At 38.7% G+C, this 21704-nt stretch overlaps 1 protein-coding gene across 4 annotated transcripts in view; it reads right to left on the bottom strand.

The window, feature by feature from the left end:
• The window catches only part of GRM1 (glutamate metabotropic receptor 1), a 183348-nt gene that overhangs the window by 62795 nt on the left and 98849 nt on the right, over positions 1-21704 (bottom strand). For all 4 annotated transcript variants that reach the window (XM_021527014.4, XM_021527017.4, XM_085575362.1 and 1 more), the window contains exon 4: positions 7838-8073. In XM_021527014.4, the coding sequence (XP_021382689.2) occupies positions 7838-8073 (236 nt within the window). The remainder of the gene's footprint in view (positions 1-7837; positions 8074-21704) is intronic.

Here is a 21704-nt window from a genome sequence, read left to right as displayed (position 1 = left end):
GGGTGGGTCTTGAGAAAAAGTTCTTGATTAGGAGAAGCTCTGAACTCCATTACTGGTGGCCTGGGTGTAATCTGAAAGATGCCTTGGCCAAGTACAACTGTGTCTCAGGATGGAAATATGCAGACTAATGTCTTCTGTCTTCCCACCTGGCACAATAAATGCAGTCAAGGAGAACTTTGCAAACAAAAACAGAAAAACAAACATCATGACAGGGTTGAATAAAGGCCCTCTAGATCTTCTACAAAAGATACTATTATCCTTGTCCTTTTTTCAGCCAAAATCATTGGGAGAGGCTGCAGCCAAGACTGTAATGTTATTTGATATCATGTTACATCATTGCCAAGGTGAGAGAAAGGGACTTTCTCTTATGTTCCCCTCCCGTTGGAGAAAAGGTGATGTGGTGGGGAAGAGTTGGTTGGTATTTGTTGTAGTTTTTAATGTAAATAATCTCTTTGTTCCTTTGTCTTATACCTTCCATTGTAATTATTGTTATTATTGTTCTCCTGTTGTTCACTTTCTTATTTCATTTCTTATCTTAACCCATGACTTTCACCTTTTGTGCCTCTAATTCTCAACTCCATTCCTAGACCAGGAAGGGAAAGGGCTGAGTAAGTGAGTGGCATCTGTATTGGGAGAGTTTTGGCAGGGGCACTGAATTGGTGAGTACCATTTTTAAACCACAGATATCCTATATCAGAAAATAACCTAAAACTTTTCATTAAAATTACAAGAGCTGTACGTCTGGATGGGATAAAACTAATTACTTTTTAATGAGTGGGTGATAATGTTGGCAAACACTTAGGGGTGCTTTTCAGAGAAATCTTAACTAGAGGCTAAAAACACCTGTCTTCAGAACCAAATGTTGAAATGATTGGATAATAGTCCACAGATATAAATATACTATTTGAGCTGGTATGTTCATGTAACACTGCACTGCTTTTTGTATTGCTGTGTGGTCTCTAATGTCTAAACCACCTATTCATTGTGCTCCACATCTCTTTCAGATTATGGCCATACCAAACATAGTCCAAGATCTTTAGAGTCACAAAATAATCTATATTCCCTGACAATTTTATCTCAAGAAGCATGACTTTGCATTATTCATACCAAAGCATAAATTACTCTTTAGTATAAAGCATAAATTTACTCTTTAGCCTTCTTCTCAAGCTTCTTCTGCTATCATCATATTCTGCTCACGATTTAATATGTTATAACAATTTATGGTGGTCTTTCAGAGCTGGCCATGTGTGGTGAAAGTTTATGTCTGCTGCAGAAAGGAGATGGGAAAAGATACACCTCCTTAGGACCAAATTTGACACAAGAATAGGGTGGACATACAGATCCTTGGCAGGAGTGATGGCAAGCAGCCTCCTGTAAAGAGGATGGTAACAACAGCACAACCAATTACTGAGACATGATGAGAAGGATTAATAATGTGCTTATCTGTGATAAATCATGTGATTACCTACCACCAACCTCTACTTGGCACTCATCAGGCTGCACCTAGAACACTGCATACGGTTTGTGACTCCCTAATACAGAAAGACACTGATAACTTGGAGTACCTGCAGCAGAGAGCCATCAGGATGATCTGGAGCTGCAATCCTTACCTTTGAGGGCAAACTGAAGGGCCCGGGTTTGTTCAGCCTGAAGAAGAGATGGCTGCAGGGGAACCTTACAACAGCACCTCATAACCTATAGGGTGGTTATAAAGAAGAGAGGGGCAGGTTGTTCATAGTGAGGTCTGGTGGAAGAATAAGAGATTACAGGCATATCTTGAAACAAGAGAAGTTTAGACTCTCTCTTTAGATATGAGGCCAAGTTTTTTCACATTCAGGGAGAGGAACAGGTTGCCCAGGAACACTGTGGCACCTTGGAGGTTTTCAAGGGCTGATGAACCTGGTCTGAACTGTTGACTTACCATCATTTGACAGGGAGTTGGACTACAGTCTTCCTGAACTATCTTCTAGACTGAGTGATCCTATGATCCTTGTGACTCTGGATGCACTCAGGCTGATTGCTTGCAGTTCTCTTGGGCCAAGACAGGAATTAGAGATAAAGAAATCCTTATGGCATGACCAAAGTATGAGTAAGCATCCTAAAGGGAACTTGGACTATGACTTTCTTCGGAACAAAAAAAATCTAGATTTCTTGTTCTTATCTGCAGCATATACATTCACTGACAAATAACCCTTCTTCACAATGATCAATTGAATAGATGAATGAATCATGAATTGCCCACTTTGTACCACTTTGCTCTATTGAAAAATGTTTGTGCTGATTGCCTGCCAGTGTATTTTGTTGTCCCAGCAGATGAACTGCTGTGAGCATAATCTGTTATTTGCATCAGTTCCATTACCAATTTCATGGCTGCCTCTGTGGTGCAGAGGAGGACTCGGCCCACCTGGTTTACATAAACTCCAGCCACTGTATTATCTGCCAGGAGGAGAATAAGGCATTCTGTAAAAAAGCTTTTAGACATCCCTACAAGTGTTTGCATTGTACTGAGTTTTACATCATTTCTGTGCGAGTATGACTTGCATTTAATTTTGGCCTATGTGGGCTCACCACATGCAACAGAGAAAGATTAGCCAGTGTATTTTTGTGTGGGGGAAAGAAAAAAACACTTCCATTTGGGCTATCAGATCAGGGAGGAGAAAACATCCCACAAGTCTGTTGGAAAAATATCTAAACTCTGTTGCCTGACGTACACAGTCTATCATGTAACTGTGCTGTACACAGTCTATCATCTAACTGTGCTGTCAGTGTACAATCTGCAAAATCCAGAAAAGTCTGAGTTTTCTAATCAACTAAGTAGGAACTGTTCCTTGGGGCAGTGCCTGAGGCTGTATGCTGAGGGAACTTTCTGTCAGGTCCATCCTGAGTCAGATATGGTCTTAGTACCTCAAATTCAGAAACAGCCTTTTTTGTTACGGTTAAAACACTGTTCTGTTCTGACTTTTCATCTGAAGAGCATGAAGAATGGTGTGAATTTCTGAATTCTGCTATGTGTCAGGGGTCCATGCAGAATTGTAAGACATACTTTGTTTCCTGCAGACTGTAGAATCTACATGGGATACGTTACAAGTACCTTAGTGGCACAGAAAAATTTAAGAACAATTTTGTAGTGGAAGTGGTTTTGGCTTACTAGATATCCAGGAAACTCTAGGAGATATCCATATACAAATGTGTGTACGTTGGTACTGTGGTATGTTTACTTCAGCTGGCTGGCAGGTGCCCACCAAGTCACTTTCTCACTCCTCCTCCTCAGCAGGACAGGGAAGAAAAATACATAAAATTAAAATGTAAATCCCATGGGTCAAGATAAAGGTAGTTTGATTAAAAAAACCCAAAGACCATGTATGGAAGAAAAGGAGAATGAATTCTCTAACTCTGTCAACAGATGATGTCCAGTTGCTTCCCAGGAAATAGGGCCTCAATGTGTTGCTTTGCAAGACAAATGCTTTAATAACACTCTCCCACTTTCTCATCCTTTATTGCTGACCACTACATCATGTGGTGTGGGAACTTTAGTCAGTTTGAGTAAACTAGTTTTGCCCCCTCCTGCTGTCTTGCTCACTCCCAGCCTACCAGCAGTTGAGGGTGGGGGTATGGGGTGGGAGAGAGCTTCAATCCTGTGAGAACACAGCTCAACAGTGCCCACAAAACCTGGTGTGTTACCAGCACTTTTCTAGCTACCAATGCAAAGTACAGCACTATGAAGGCTGCTGTGGGGAAAGTTAAGCCAATCTCAGCCAGATCCAATACATCTATATGTAAGAAAATTTCTATACTTAAATCCTGTTGAAGAAGAATGTTTCCTATAGCATCTGGAGAAAGAGGGAAGGAGAGAGGGATAGGGAAAGGCATTCCATTACAAGAGGCACTTGGCTGAAACATTGCAAAGAATGAGTCAGAAAGAGCTCCCACTCATTTGGCTGCCTCCCAAGTGGGAAAAGTAAGTTGTTTAATTTTTGCAAGAAGGGATTATCTAAATGAGCAGTAACTGCAACAGTCTTGATAGATTTCTTCTCTTCCCAAGAATTTTTTGCTACTACTACTTTGTTCTAGTAATCCAGATGAGCTATTCTGAAATTGTGGCAAACTGTTAGGCATCCTACAGCCTTCATGGAGTAGAGAACACTTGGACTTGCTTTCTTCCAATAGTGCTTAGAGCAGATATACTTTTTTCTCCCCAAAATATGTGTGTACATTCAGGGCTCAGTGTAATATGAGAATTTCTGGAGGACAACATCAGTCCTCTCAGAGACTGAATGAGGGAATTCCAGCAGTAATTTCTGTCATGAGAGAAGGGAGATTTCTAGGAACAAGCTTTCCCTTGCTTCATAGGGAGTATGCAATCCTGAGCTGATGCTGACTCAACAGTAACAGGGTGCGAGAAATTGCAGATGCAGCAGCTGTAATTGCTTGAGGAGAACTCCTTGCATATCTATGAATGATAAAAATTGAAACTCACATGCCAGTGGCAATTCTGAATAAATTACTCAGTAAACTGATTAGATTGTATGTGAGTAAATTATAATGGGCAGGCAGTAACTGAAAATTCTCAACAGATACAAACTTTGCTATTAATCTCCTTTTCAAAACATAGGTTGAAATATTGTTAATATATTTTAATAAGGTATTCAAAGAACAACACTGTCTTTTTTTTTTTCTTGCTTCTGTCTGCTCCTAGGAAACCCCTTGCTGTGTAAATACAATTACACTATGCTTACCTATCACAAGAACTTTTGCACATGGTTCTTTTTTTCTTAATATAGTTTCCTGAGATGTTAGCTCTCCAGACATGGAAAACAATCTTGAGCAGTATTGCCTTCGACAACTGCTGTCTATGTTAAATTGCTGTCTATGGGTGTGTTTTGTTCTCAGTAAGGACTAACAGAGCACTTCCATAATACAAAAGAGGTCATGACCCAGAGATAGTCACAACACCTGTTAATAATGTGCATGGACTCCTGGGACCACAGGGGACTCAGCTTTTTCCAGGATGCATGGCCCTACGTGCCTTTATATAGGAATATTGAGGTAGAAGAAGAAGCTTTTAGATATACTGGAGATAAGCTGCTTGATACCAGTACTGGTTACTGATTATTTTCCTAGGGTGATATAGGACTGGCAGCAGTATTTAAATTTGTAGTACCACAAAAATCACATAATCTATTGTCACTTTTAATGGGTTTCAAGTATTAGTGCTTATTGTTTATTGAGCATCATGGATTTTCTTCTTCAAATTTGTGTACAGAGATACTTTGTGAAGGAGGGGAGAGGCAAGAGACTCCTTTTTTTAACTGAGAGTTTGTGAAAAGTCCTACCTCCAAATCTGTGAGAGACAAAGAAGGCGGTTTCTTGGCACTGTCATACTAGACCTCCTTGGAGTGAAAGTCTCCACCAAACAGCTTTGAAGCTGCTAGTATTTAAAGTGACATTCTTAACCTTCCAGAAATGTCAGATAAAGATATGTTCACAGAAAGCTTTGGTGGTGCCAGACAGTCAGCAGGCAGATCTGTGTTTTTAAGTAAAAATCTGTCCCCCACAGATTTGCTGGGGACATGAAGACCTCTTGATTCTGTAGGTATGTAATTATTGGGAAATATACCTTGTGATGCTTCCCTTTGTTGTCTTGAGACATTTATGGATTTTTTAGTTGTGTGTGATAAGCTGAGGGTTATCAGTGGTACACCACCAAATTTAAGAGCTGATTGCTTTTCAGCAAAGCCTAAGAACTGTCACATATTTTGAGGTTTCATGCAAAAATTGACAGCCTTCTAGAGGAGGGAAAGATGTCTGAATGCCTGATTTGACACTATTAAGTCAGAGTCTACCAATGTAGACAAATTATTTTGTGTTTTACTAGTATCAGAATTTAGTGCTCCCTGACACCTTGAGAACCCAGAACACTGTGCAGGCATCTGATGATACCTCTTCAGAACTTCTCCAACATCCAGTGATCTCAAACCTGGGATATCCTGAAAAGTTTGGGGTGAGATATTTTCTTAATAAAATAGCCTCCACTACTTTTCTTCCATTATTTTCTTAATTTTTTTTTTTTTTTTTTTTTGCTTAAGCACAATTTTAGAGTCTACAGCAATCACTGTCTGAAAACTCACCTACACATTCTATGCAGAAGTACCCCATATTGGCATTTTGAAGACACCACGTGGGGAGTTCCCTTGCCTTTGATCCACCAGAAAAAGGGTGACTGTGACAGTTCAGAATCAAGTTTTTAGTTTCATAACCCAAAAGACTAGTTAGCAAACTACTCATGTTTTTAACAGCTGCTGAGATGTCTTGAAAGTGAACTTTTGTTCATCAGCATGAAATTTATTTGTGTAAATGGAATGAACAAAACCATGCAATTTTAAGTTTCTTTTCTTACAAAAGAAAGCTGTACATTTGCACTGTGCATAAATCACTCAACTCTCCTTAGCAATTTTTGCCCCTGTTGGCCTATATCAACTTCTTTGTCTGAGTTGAAGCATTTCTAAAGCAGATTAAATATTTACCAAAAAAAAAAAAAAATCAATATTTTGATAAAGTCCAAGGTTCGTAACTCATTTGAGGAGAAATTATCAGTATAAACTCAATATGGATTTAGCCTGTCTGGCCTGCTATTAGTCCCCCAGCACCCAGACAGGCCAGCTTGCCTGCCAGTCAGCACATCAGGGCAATTTTAAGTCAATGACAGCATTTGGTGATGTGCCTCGATGTTGAATAGGAGAACTGGGGAGGAACAAAAGGTACTGTGGAAGTCCTTATTAGGAAATACTACTGATGGAAAAGGGAAGAACTAGAAACTATGGTAATGCAGCTCAGAGGGCATGAGAAGACCAACTGAGATTACTGCTAGGGGATACAAGAAGTTAAAATGTAAAGAATATGACAGAAATCAATGAAAAGTAAGGCTTCATTAGTTTTGTTTCTAAGGAAATAACTTCCTTACTATCGAGTATACATTTTTGACTACAAATCAAATATTTGCAAACTACAAACAAAATATTTGCAAAAATCATTCAGCAAGTATTTCATAAAAATGTAATAATCTCTCAATTTTCTAATAAGTTTACTCTTACTGAAATATTTTAGTTCATTTTCTCAGATTCTGAATGGAAGAGAAAAACTGCACAGAGAAAAAAATGTAACTGCATAGTTACATTTCCCTTGCTATGAGGTATGAGTCACTTCCATGTGCAAGATATGTTTTTTTATGTGAATGCTACATAGTAGAAACAAACTGTATGTGTTTTAATGGGTTAAGAAAAAAAAAAGTTAAAGCAGATGACTGGCCAAGTTTAACACTCATCATTTTCCCTTAAAATTGGTTTTCTGCCATAATATTGTCTGTGAATTTCCTGATTTCTCAGTTGATAAGAAAACATGACTTTGAAGAAAAAGTATAAATTAGTTCTTATTTTTGTTAAATTTCATGGCTCTTTATTTTTTACAGGCCATATTACAAAGCCGGGCACTCAGAATTAGCGTGGCCTAAAACGTAAAAGGAAAACAATTCACTCTGTAACAGAGCAGAACTAAAGAACTTGACAGAAGGCTGTGCAACCAGCACCAGATATACTCCCACCAGAGCTGGGATTATTATCTGTACAAGCTGAGGTCACCATCTTTCTTTTCACAAAATAAACAAAAAAAACCAAACCCCAACGACAAACATTTAATTAAAAACCAACCAAACAAACAAGAAAACCCAAACAAAAAACCAATAAAAACAACACGAAAAACCCAAACCAGAACCACAGAAAACTTTTTGCCAGAGAACAGATTCAAAAACCAGAAGAAACATTTGAAATGTCTGACAAGTTACCAGTGCAATTCTTCTGGAAGTTGGGATTCTCTAGTGGGTGCCCTGGAATGCGGCACTGAAATCTGTGCTGCCAGAACTCAGGAAACCAGGGGTTGCGGGTGTTGGTGTCCAGCCGCAGCTTCAGGTAGTAGTCATCGAACGCCAGCACCTCGGGAGACTGCAGCTTGATAGTAATGCCTCCATTTGCTTCGGGCTCATAGCCTTCAATGACCTCATCTCTGTCTGCCCAGCCATCACTGAAAAGAGGCAAAAAACCGCTTATTACACAAAGACAGAAAGCTGGTTTTGGAAAAGCAACCAGCCAAAGGCAGGCTGGCACCGATGGAAAGAAGTGATTAATGGGGAATCTAAAGATGTAAAATACAGGCAGAGAAAGCAGAGTGATAGCGACTTGAAATGAGCAGTCTGACTGATTGTGTGCAGAGTCCTCATTAACTCATCCAGAATAATGAGGTTTTATCCTTGTCCTTCTGGAAAGGTTATTTAGACAGAGCTTGTGCTGTGATATCCCTGTGACTGAAGAGATTTTGCTTAATTTCTGCTGTCCTGTAAGAGTTGGAAGCCAAGAAAATTATTGTTGTTGAATAGGAAAACAAGCCAGGATCCTGGATTTTTTTCAAAATAGACTTCAGCCTGCATGGATCATACAGCTAGAAGAGAAATTCAAATCAAACATGTGAGAATTGCATTCTGTTGGAAGAGAACAGAGTGAGACCAGTTGATCCAACTTAAAAGAAAACCACATGCTATTCTCCCACTGCATGGGATTTGTAATAACATGCTTTTTGCCCCTCACATCCTTTTTTTTTTTTTTTAATTAAGAAAGAATGGCTTTCTACTTTACTTCCCTGTTTGTTCATATGTGAGATGCTTTTGAAAACTGAAGATAAAGCTCTTTCTTGACAACATTATTTCATGGAAAGTCTATCTTAAGACAGTTGAATAAAGTCCATTGGGCTTAGCAACTGAGCTTTTAGTTTAGTTCTTTGGTTTTTTTCTCTCCTTTAGGAGTCCATTGATTTAGTGTCATTCTCCAGTTCTTATTAGCATCCCCTAAGAAAGGTGCTTTTACTGTCTAATTTAAGTGCAAATATAAGTCAGCCATTGCTTGATCTTAAAATGCTGGGCATGTAATGAGAGAAATAGATTATTCTGGCACCTCAGCTATAGGCTTATTACACATAGAATCAAATCAGCTGCACTGCTTCTGTGAATAGCAGACAGACGAAGCACTTCCAGCAGCAAAGAGCCCAAGAGGAAAATTCAATTCACCACTGAGAGAAGTCTCCGATTCACCCAAAAGAGGGTTGCATCTTGAATTCCAGACAGACTGAAAGAAGGTCCTCGTTAGAAGCCTTTTACACACAGCCTTGACAGGAGTATTGTGGCACAGACCATTACCAGCTGAGGGCATTTATGAGACATTCAGCACAAGTGTGCCTGGGTCTCCACAAAAGAAAATATAGATGATTTGAAGTAACAAGCTCTGTCACAGTCCTGATCAAACAGCTGTAAAGTGACTATGTACTGGGCATGTGTGATCTTTTGATCCTCAGCCACCAGACTGAACAGCTGCATGGTTTAGTTGGCATTCACATTAACTGCTTCATCTCTGCTCTAAGCACCCAGAAAGAAAATGAAAGTCTTCCATGAAAATACAGGAAAACCCATGTAGTAAATTCTTTCCACATCTGAAATACAACACATTCCTTTATTATGGGAGTTGAGACATGGGGCATCTGGCAGTGCAGAGTAATCAATACATTCCTTTCAACCTAGGCTCAGGATCTTACAAAACACGATTTTAAGATAGCACTCCACGGCACCTTCAAGGTAGGATTTCTTCTCTGCTTCTCCCTTTACCAAGGCCTTGCAGTAGAACCACTGAAATTTCTGAGTTTACAAACTGCTGACAAGTATCTTCATAAAGCATGAGATAAATGTGTGTGCCCGTTGCATTTCAAATGAAGTATGAATGCAAAGAGCTGGGGGAGATGCAGGGTGTAGGTCACAGGAGGAAGACAGATTTTGGAAGTTTCTCTCTCTCTGTCAAGTTGACCCTGGCAGAAGCTGCTGGTAACTTCTTCTCAACAGCCCGGGGTGCAGGTTACTCAGTGTCTTGTACCAACACAGCCCAAGGGATACACACCTGGCTCAGTTTTGGCCTGACAGCAGCACTTGAATTGCCTCAGGGGTGCATAGAGTTAAAAACCAACAATTTGTCCATCCCTGCCCCAGCAGACTACCTGAAATTCTGGAGAGGGAAAGATGCCATGGTTCAACATCTTTGCATCCCCCCACTCTTTACTTGTCCATATGCTGAAGACAAATAAAATGTACCATGCTCCCCTGACTACTTCATGACTGACTGTGATCTAGATACCCTATACAAAGGTAAACCCATGAAAATTAATTTTGTGGATTTCACCTAATTCAAGATGGAAATTTTTACTAGAGAGGAGAAAAAGACACAATATTTACTTTTTCTTATGTGGGGGAAAAGTAAGAAAGAGATCACTCTTACAGCATGAGTAATTAACTCCTAATTGCATAATTACCTCATTATTTGTCACAATGTTTTTGTCTTTCAAATGGTAGACTCAAGCAGAAACATTAGCAAGACACAAAAATTAAGTAAATTGAGCCATTTTTTACAAGACCTTGTTGAAATGAGGTAGTTTCACTACTGCTTGGACTCCTACCAGCCAAAAAATAGCTATTTATTTTTCCTCTCCCCTTCCCCAATATGTTTAGCTTGGAAAATGGCCACATAAACTCTGAAGGCAAAATAGAGCAAATATGTAACACAAGAGAAAATCTATTTTGAGTTCTCTGAGGGCAATTAATTGAAAAGTTCCCCTAAACTGGAACACAGATCGTTACCTAATGTTTCTTTGTCTCTTTTTGCCCAAATATTTTTTTATTCTCTGCAACTTCTTCAAATTGTTAAATCTGTCTGATAAGTTTTACCTTCAGCAAAATGTGAAGAAAAAGCTCTGGAATCAGAGAAAAAAAGTTTCATAGGTATTGAAGCTCATATGGGAGCTTTGCTCTACTTTCAGTAAAGTCAAGGAAGCAAAGAGGAGTCCTCTGGTGTCTCAGGGATCTGTGCCATCCTGGCAGCTGCACACTGACTGAGCTGAAATTTGCCCTGAGTGGGATGTGCAGCCCTACCTGCAGCTGTGGGAGGATTATTAGAGACCCAAGATCCTGTTACAACATCTTTCTGGGTTCCTTTTTGCTGCTTATATACATGCCAAAAAAAGATTCTCAGAAAGGACTACACCCCTGGTGCCATATGAATAAATGGATAGTGGTCCAGAAGATGGTGGGTGAAAAAAAATGACATTTTTATTGCTGGGTAACTGCATGATCCTGATGGTCAGATGACAGTGTGTCAGTGACAGAATCACAAGACCAATAGCTGAGTCAACATAAAAATGAAATTTCACTTTAAATAGGAAGCACATACTATCCTTTTGTTGTTGGAACTAGTACATTCCACCTACTATCCTCCTTTCATCCTGCTGAAAAGCAAGTAGCACTACACACAGCACTTTTTGCTAGCCTGTCTTTTTGTGCCTTTGCTACAGATTTCAGGAGGTGGCCCAATATCTATTACCCACTTGCCATCCTTGGTAAGTGTCCATGCGTGTGACAAGCTAGCCTTGAAATGTGCTGAGTGTGTTGTGCAACTGTTGTTCTGAAGCTCTGTGAGGGAGTTTAAAGTGTGATGACAGAAACAGTGAGGGAGGGAAAAGCATGTGGGTGTCAAACTAGCAACCACTCTTTTTGCTCTTAGGAGAAAAAGAACAGCTTTTGTTATGGTTTTGTGGTGTTTATCACAGTCAAAATGGTCACTGATGCTCTGCAAGTTGCTCTTGGTCTAAGTCCCAGTCTGCTGACTGACATTAATAATGCCAAATCCAAATTTCAATGCTCACTCAAACAAAAATTAGGTGGAAATGGAAAAAGTTCAAAGCTACCCCAGCGGATCAGTAGTCCTAGTTGCCACTATCACAGATGGAATTTGAAGAAACAAAGCTTTTTTTTTTCTTTCAGTTTGCTGTTCTGTTTTTTTTTCTTTTTTTTTTTTTTTTTTTTCAGTTTACTGTTCTGTAACAATGGACATGACTGAATTGTGGTTTAAGCATCTTAGTCTCCCTGTATTTTCTGAAATGCAGTCACATATATTCCAGTGCCTGAAACACTGGGAGAAATGGAATGGATTTCCAATTTCCTCTCCTCTTCCAAACATGAATACTGTCAGCTGCTCTTCACAAGGGCTGATGAGACAACCAGCAATCAGCCTTTCTATTTTCATCTCTTCAGAGCTTAACTCTTAAGTGATGCAGCAGCAGCTCTGCTCTGCTTCTCAGCACAGTGCTCAGAGGGTTGTTACTCATCCAGATGCTTTTTCCAAACAGGCAAATCCACAAAAGTAAACATACTATTGTTTATGAGAACTGCTTTCCCTGTGATTATTGTCGAGTTAGTATCCTTTCACAGAAAATGAAACACATTTGTTAGTCATGGATACTGACTGGCAATTTGATCCCTGCACACTTGAATGGTTTGATCTGACTGACCAAAGCTATAGGGGGCAATTGATTTGGAGTGTTCTGACTGGAGAGCTGCAACTCCCTTTGCATTAACTGAGGGTATGTTTTCTTAAGACATTTTCATCCATTATGAGATATTTTCTTTCTCTATGGACAAGTTATAAAAGAGAAGCAATTAAGAGCAAGAAGCCCTTTTAAATGCTAAATGAATTATTTCTGCAATAATCCTTCTGCCTACAGCAGATATTCTTGTCATTATAAAACCAAATAAATCAATCATATTAACATAATTTCTATCTCTTCAGTTTCAAGTATTCAACCTTCACAGTGGCTCCCTGCAGATATCCCATTCAGGGTGGCAGGGAACTAGATAACCATAGTTGTCATACAACAGGCTCAGAATCTACTTTCTTGCCTTGCCACCTCTCACAAAACTAAAGTCCATGTCAGTACACCTCCCCTGTCATGTTAATATATATCCCTGCAGATCCCAGTGCTGAATGCCTTCTTGCCACACTCTCAAGTCTGCCAGCTGGCCTGCTGTTCTGTCAGGCTTCTAATGCATTTAAGTATGAGGACAGCACCACTCAGAGAATTCAACATTCAATAAAGTGCCACAACATTTTGTTGATAAGTTAATATCTGTATTTTTAAAAATAATTATTTTATGCTCAATTATATACATATATTTTTTAAAGGCTGATCTTACATTTTAACTGGAAAGTGTTTTTTGAAAAACTATCTTTCTGTGTAGTAGTCAGATGCTGCTTTTTTAGAGGCTCAGACACTGCATATGTAAAGGTATTTCAAAATACTACAAAACCCAAAAGAGTGATAAATAGCATTTAAATAATTTGTTATTTGATTCTGGCAAGTACCAGTGGTCTCAATTTCCAGAGCTGGTCAGACATGGAAGCCTGCAAATTTCACTTTCTCATTTTAGAGAAGTCTTTTCTGACAGCATCACACTGGAAAAGCTTGCACACATTCACCTTTCTGAATGCAAGAGTTGTATACCTCCTCTTCTTTACTGGCAGAATGGATAGAAACAGAGCTCAGCATAAAGCCAACCCAAAAAGCAGCAGTGTGGCAAGTGGAATAATTTCATTGGAAGAAAAAAAAACAGTGCTTGCTATGCTATGATCATAGGTGGCACAATCAGGCCCAGAGTTACTCATTAACAGCTCTGTAGCTGACTGCTCAGCTGCTTTCTTCTGGGAATAGATTTTTTTTTTTAAGAATTCTTTATTTCACCAGCCTGATGTGAAGAAAAATTTATCTTAATATGAAGGAGGATGGGCCTATTCTCTGGCAATAAGGAGCACTACCACAGATACACAGTGTCTGTGTAATACATGCCTTAAACAGAAGTTGCCATGTAAAGAAAATTGAGACTGTCCAATAGTCACAAGTCAGCAACTCACAAAGTGACTTTCCTCCTTAGATATATGCATTGGTAGTCAATGCCAGCAGTCAGCAATGTCAGCTAAAGGGCGCTGATCATTACTGCTAATGAGTATTGTTGCAAACATGGGAAACAAAAGGCCATTTTTGCACTTTAGCTAATTCACCAGAATTACACACTTGCACTGAAGGGTGGGAGACCCTTCTTTAGAGGCCAACCAGGAATTTTTAGAAAGTATAGTTTTACTTTTACCTGTATTATAAGTCCTAACAACATTAGGAAATTAATCCCATGGCTACAGATAAGCCTGTATGTCGCTGCTGGCAAGAGCAGGCTGAAAGGCTGTGCACTGTCAGTCTGTAACCTGAGGCCTGCTGACAACTGACTGACCTCCTCAAAACCAGAAAAATCAAATTCGCTAAGTTTTCTCAGCTGAAAGGAAGACAAATAGGTGATAACATGCAATCACAGAATGGTTTGTGTTATAAGTGATCTTAAAGTCATCTAGTTCCAGTCCCCTGCCATGGCAGGGACACCTTTCACTAGACTAGGTTACTCAAAGCCACATCCAGCCTAGCCTGGAGCACTTCCACAGATGGGGCATCCCCAAGTTCTCTGGGAAACCTGTGTCAGTGTCTAACCACTCTCACAATAAATAACTTCTAATATCCTATCTAAACCCACCCTTTTTCAGTTTAAAACCATTCCTCTCTGTCCTATCACTACAAGCCCTTGTAAAAATTTTCTCTGCATTTTCTTGTAGGCCCTCTTTAGGTGCTGAAGGGTGCTATGGGCTCTCAAGTCTTCTCCAGGTTCAATAACTCTCAACCTGTCTACACAGGAGAGGAGCTCCATCTCTCTGATCGTCTTGGCAGCCTCCTCTGAAGTTGATCCATCAGATCCAAAACCTTTTGGGTCCCCAGAGTTGGACACGGTGCTCCAGGTGAAGTCTCACAAAAGCAGAAAGCTGGAAATTCACCTCCTCTGATATAGGCCTCAATATAGGCCAGTAGTTTGGCTCCTGCATGTATGGATGGAGATGGGTAGGAGTCATCACTTTCCCAAGCTCCCTACCTTTTTCAAGCAGCATCACAAGGTACTTTGGGATTCCTATCCGTTTCCTTTTCCCACACGCTGTGCTGGGGTCAAATGTATCCTGAATTCCAGCCTTTAGATTTCTCCAGTTTCCTCACCTCCATAGGTCAAGTCTTGACTAAAATGAGCTGAAAGCATGGGAATATGCACACTGGAAGCATAGACAAAAACTCCTGAAGTTCCTTCTGGGAAAGCTTTAGAAAACAAAAAGTAAACAGAAGACTGCTGCCTTGACAATGTCATGCACACACAAAAGAAGGTACAAGAAGAGCATTTGGTGCCAGACTGTGCAGATTTTAGACTGAGAACTCACACAGCACTACCAGAGCACTGTGGGCTGTAAACCTCACATCAACCATAGACTGAAGAGCATGTCAAGGATCAGAGTGACAGAGGAAGAGATGGGTATGATTTATCACTTAACCCTGCTCCATTTGAGACAGCTCTTTGTACCCATTATGGTTCAACTCTAATATCCTACAGGAGGTACTATGTCATGAGACAAATTGAGATCGGAAGTTTAAACAGTTGAAAAGTAATTCCAAGGCCACTTCTTCCAAGTGATTTGTCACATTTTGTGGTAAAATTTCTGCTTTTGTCAGGTTCTGCTTCATGACATTGCATACAATATTTTTCACTTCCCATTCATTATTACTGAAGGCTCACAGTCACAGTAGCACATTTGTTATATTTCACACAAACAAAAACTGTTGGTAAAGGCTTGAATCTTTTATTTAGTCAATCAGAGATTTTTTTTTTTGAATGAATGACACTCTGTAAAGAACCTAAAGTTGGTAAATGACAGTTCACAATGTTTCAAATTATCATCATTCACTTCCGTATGAATGTTCAAAGTTTTTGCACTGTTCATTTAAAAATGTAGATTATAACCTTGTGGACCATGATGGATTGTATTTTGCAAATATGTATTTACAAAGGTTTTAATTATCATATGTGGTGTATATATTTGCATGCAATTTGCATAATGTAATTTCACTGCCTATCATGCAGGCAATATCTTCGCGAGTCTTTACTGTGAAGATTCTTGATATGTTTGGCATTTTTAAATGTAGTTGCTGCTTTTATACAGCAAAGGTTTTACCATTCTTAAGGGTGCACAATGCTGCATATCTTGGAAAATCAGCAACCATTCATGTATTCTCTAAGGAAATGGCTGATTTTTCAAAAGGGATGCACACGCTTTCACCACAGACTGACAAGTGGATTAAATCCTTGATCTGCATGTTTGAAATTCATAACATGAGGCACTGTGAAAGCACAGTATCTTTTCCAAATGGAAAAAATATGTGTAGAGAAGAATATCTAATTTTAAACAAACACACACAAATAGGAAACTTTAATCTTAGCATTGTTCCTCATCTAAGGTGCTCCTGGGCTCCAATATCACAGAAATGCAGAATCACAGAATAACTGAATTGGAAAGAACCCACAAGGGTCATCGAAGTCCAACTCCTGGCCCTTCACAGGACACCCCAAGAGTCACACCATGTGCCTGACAGCATTGTCCAAACCCTTCTTGAATTCTGTCAGGTGGTGCTGTGACCACTTTCCTGGGGAGGCTGTTCCAGTGCCCAACCGCCTTCTGGTATGCACCAGATACCCAGTGCCCAACCACCCTTTTCCTGATATCCAACCTAAACCTCCCCTGACACAACTTCAGCCACATTCAGTGAAACTGAGGATTTTTACCATCTTATTAATGCAGATAAATGTAAAACCAGATGTTTAGCCTTGCATCTCTGTACCAGTTCCTGGGGATTTTTTTTATCCCCTTGCTTCTGCTTTGCTTTGATGTATGTGCAAGAAGAATCCACCAAAAAATGACTATGGATAGTAACAACATGGTCATTCCTGCTATGAAGAGCCCAACCATAATCCCTACTATGGTTTAGGAATTAAATTAGGAAGAAATTAGGAAGAAATATTGCTGCTGGTTCTTCCAACCTATATCAAAGTTAGAGACCGAGGTCTTTTTTGTGCAAACCATGTAAAGGCATCAAGAGGAATAGAATCATTCCTGCCTCTACTCCAGCCAAATACAGTCTTGAGGCTGGACCTGAAGAACTGGAAAGAGACATAACATATCAAGCAGAAGCCATCTGGATATACATGGAAAGGTATCTATAGATATACAGATATATATATATATATATATATATATATATATATATATATATATATATATATATATATAAATACAGGAAAGAACTCAGGTAAACACAAGTCTGTCTTTGCTCCATGTCACTCCATCAGACCTTGCTGGATGCTTGGATCTTAATTTTTTGTACTCATGAAAATAATAAACCATAGATGTCTTCCCTAACCACAAGCAGAAAAAGTGGAAGCATAATTCCTTTCTTCCCTCCTTGCTTTGTTTTTTGATGTCTGGCTGAGAAACAGGAGAATGGAGAAATATCTTAGAATCCCATTTCCATACAAACCATACTTTCAAAATAGCATGAATTACAGCCTTTAGATTTCTCAATGATGGTTGCTTATTTTCACAGGATAATCCAAAATTTCCCTTTAGGGTTTATATTTTTAGCTGATTCCCTCAAGCCATCACTTACTGAAACCATCTCATATTACAAGAGTTAAGAGAAATACACAGAATTTATAGGCCTTTTCTCAATATAAATCGAATTTCAAATATGAAGACCTAAAGAGTATGTCCCATGTCTTGCATTAGCTTGCCATTACTGCTTTGCATATAAACTATATTTCATACCTGCACAGTTTCTGGAATGCCTTGTCCACACTCATGCTTGAAAATGGAACCTTTGCTCCGGAACTGCTTTTTGCTTTGCTAGCCCTTTAATGAAGCTGTGTCTGCAGAGGAACTGGCAGATGGAGGGAAGAGCCCATTATTCATTCCATAACAACATGTACTAAAATGAGCTTTGAAAATCAGATTGAATAAAATGAAGAACAAAAGTATGACTGAACCCATGATAAAATCACAAAGCTCATGAAGATATTAATCAAAGTTATCATATATTAGAATATCTCCCTAAATGACTGTTTCTACCAAAACTATTTTAAATTTGTCCTCATCTGACATTCTCTTTTTCATGTTCTGTGCATAATTGAACATCCAGATTACTATGAATGTTTATGAATAATATAATTTCCACTCAAATATTTATAAGTTATTCATTTGAAATAACATATTGATATGGGAAATACAAAATTAATATTATGCTAATGAGTCTCCTAAGCACCTAAACAATTCCAGTGAAAGAATCAAGTAACAATTAGAGGCTTGAATAAATAAACACAGAATAAATAAAATTATTAAACTTCAATAACCTACTAGCACAGCATTGTATTTTATCAGTAAAGGAAAGTTCATGAACTGTTTGGAAACCAATAAGCCAATGAATACTTTGAATAATGAATTCACCTGAAAATTAACCAATCTTTTAATGAACAATTGCTGAACATTAAACACATGTAATGCCTTGAATTTTTTTATAATACATTTTTTTCAGAAAATTCTATTGTACTTGACCTGAAGCAAAGGTTAGAGAGCATTTAAAACTGTATAAAAATATTACTGATTTACCCTTCTGCAATTACTAATACCTTAAAGTTGTATGTATCTATTCCTGTAGCTATGCACTTATGAAAGAAGAAATCTAAGAACAGTCCTATGGTTGTCTAAACCAAATTTAGTTCATCACCACCTGGTTAACCTCTACACCTTAGCTCCTGCTGCAGCCAGCAGTGCTAGAGTAGGACAGCAGCAGCCTTTTAGGCATTTAAGTCTCAGCTATCCAGTCCACATTAAAACCAAAAAGGACCTGAATATAACTGGAAATTATCAGATATCTTTCTCGGAGGAACCTCTGAAATGGTGCATCTTGTTTAAATGTATTTATTAAAGACCAAATCATGAGTTTATCATTCAGATTGTTCAAGTGTTATTCCTTCCAGGTGTCATGCTGGCAGATACACTGGCATAAGGAAAAGGTTCATACAGGCTCCTGCTAGCATGCAGAAGGATGTTATAATATTGCATCCCACAGTAACCTCATTTTGTAGCATGTGGGGCATGGAACAGCCATAGCGAGGTGCATATTTAAATGCTGAGTTTGCCTGCAGCAATACCAGCCTACCCTCCTGACTATCTAAGGATCGGAAAAAGCAGCTATTAAAGCCTTTTTCTTTTAAAAAAATGATTAATCTGCAGACTTACTCAAGTGTAAACATAAGTGCAGATTAACTAAAAGTCATAGGTTTCATTTTAAGGTATGTTAATCATAAATCTATATTGAAGATTTTATAAAAAAGTATTTTAAACCCACTTATTGGTTATAAACAATAAAAACTAAACAGTTGTACATTGAGAAAGAGTAGAATAATTTGCCAAAATCTTGCTCACAATAGATGTATTCTCAAGCATTGAAACATGCTTAAAACTACAGGAGTAAGTAATACTCCTGTATACTTTTTATATGGTCAAGCCAAACTGAAATTAAGTAAATGTAATTGAGGAAACTACTGACATTTCATTAGACTAAATAAAATACAAAAATGAATCAAAGTCACAACAGAGAAGGCCTCCATTTTTCAAGTTGCCTAATTTACCCAAATCACCAATTTAATGCACAATATAATCAAATTAATTTCAAAATGGACAAAACAAATATTAATCCTTGTTAGTTCTGTACTAGAGATTGAGAAGGCATCTTTTTTCCTTCTAAATCCCATGTTGTACGTGAGTGAATTGGAAGATTTTTTCCTTGCAATATGTCTGGATATCTTTTCTGATATCAAATATTTTCCTGATGGAAACTTGTCTTAATGACCATCTGTCCCAAAAATAGATTAAGGCTTTCCCTCTGATGTAGAAGCTGTGTTTGTACCTTTTATTTATGCAGTCATAGAATAATTTATGCTGGAAGAGATCCCTGGAGATCTTATAGCTGAGGAAATATACGGTCCATGCAATCTTCTTTAAGTAATTTGTCTCATTCCTGTCATTTTCTTTGGATCATTAGAGTCATGTAACTTGGGAGACAACAAATCTGCTACTATAAATTAAGTTTTACACTTCTACTTAGGAAGATAAAACTTCTTTTATATTTCATTAATCTATTGACCCCAGAGTAATCAGTGTTCCTAGGATCAAGTTCTATTAATTAGTGATGATGTAACAACTTACTAATGGAAAACTGAAGCAAGCTTTTTAAAAATAATACCTGATTTTGTCTGGCTTTTGAACAAAGCCACAGCTGTGAAAAATTAACTTGACTTTCCTCCTATGAGATACAGTGAGAGAGAACTCTTTGCTTTCCTTTTCATGAATCTAGACAAAGAAGAAGTATGTGCATGGACCAACAGAAAACACATACTTGTCAATTGCTTCATGCAGTATTGGGATATGCAAAGAAAATCTGAAAGCAACATGCAGAAACTTGTTTTCAGTAAAAATGCTGCATTTAGGGAGCTGAGGGGGAGCCCTGGGCAGGGCAGGGCTGTGCCAGCCAGGGCTCAGCCCGGCTGTGCCCAGGCCAGGAGAGCCAGGGATACCCAGGTGTTATGGCCAGGTTCAGCAGCCATTCCGCTTTCAGCCTTTTGAATGATTTTTGAAATTTCTTAAATAGAGATGGGAAACATTGCCTGTTTAATGTTTCTGTCCCACAAGTGCAACTGCTACAGTCATCACAAACATGCAACATGTCCAGGCAGAAGAAAGAACGGCCCTTGGAACAACAAAGCAGACCTCTGTCGTTTCCTGAAGGTAAGAAAGGAAAGGAAATTCAAAACCATGGAGAAGGTGACAAGTCCCCAGTGTTATTTATTTTTACTCTATGGCTGAATTCAATCTCAAAAGAAAACACTGACAGAAATCTACTCTACCTCTAGCAACGAGCTCTGAAATCAAATTTTTAAATCCATGTTTATACATGAAAATCAGAGGAAAAACAGTTACTTCTAGGGAAGCATTCAAAATAAAATACTTGCTTATATTAATCCATTGAAATACCAACAAAATCTACAGAATTTAAGGTTAAGTCACATGCAAGTCAAGAGAAAAGAAACAAACAAAAAAGCCCCAAACAGAGCAACAAAAAGAAGAAAAACAAAATCCCAAACAAAACAATGTAGGGAGGGGGAAAGGAAAATAGTCCTTTCAATAAAATACTGCTGTGGGACAAATGCAAGACCAACAGTCTGAAACTTCGAATAAAAGACTGTTCCTCACAAAAAGGCAGAAGGGATAAAGGAGGAAAAAATCGATGGAAGTGGAGAGAGACAGATAAAGAGCTCTAGATTTTCTGTATTATGTCCTGTGAGTTGTAAGTGAAGGAAGATTGCACAGTTGGTACTACCTCAGGAGAAAGCTGGGATGTGATTAAAAGCCAAACAGGCAGAGTGTTTCAATCTGCTTCCTGCTGTCTTAGGACAAATGTTTGCATTTTCAAAGCCCCCTTTAATCTTCTACTGGTGACCACCTGTGCTTAGTCCTGTATTTTCCTCTCTTCTTGATTTCTGGTGCATTAAAACTTCTTCTTTCCCATCCCAGTGAGAACAAAAACATGGGGAATTTTAATGTGCCCAGTTTGGAGGAATGGACAAAGGAAAGCCTGAGCCTTGAGAACCCAGCAATTCTACATGGGGCAAATTACTTATCCCTTGTGACCGTGGGGTCGATTCTGGCTCCCCTAACTGTGGGCTGATAACACCTACTTATCTGAGGGATACAAAGGGAAATAAATGGGATTGCTCAGAATTAGTAACCTTAAGTCATTTAGAGAAATGAAGGAATATGAGGGTA

This window comes from Lonchura striata, chromosome 3 (genome assembly GCF_050655825.1).
Source record: "Lonchura striata isolate lonStrDom1 chromosome 3, ASM5065582v1, whole genome shotgun sequence".
In the NCBI taxonomy this organism is placed as follows: domain Eukaryota; kingdom Metazoa; phylum Chordata; class Aves; order Passeriformes; family Estrildidae; genus Lonchura; species Lonchura striata.
This window is presented reverse-complemented; position numbering and strand designations above follow the sequence as displayed.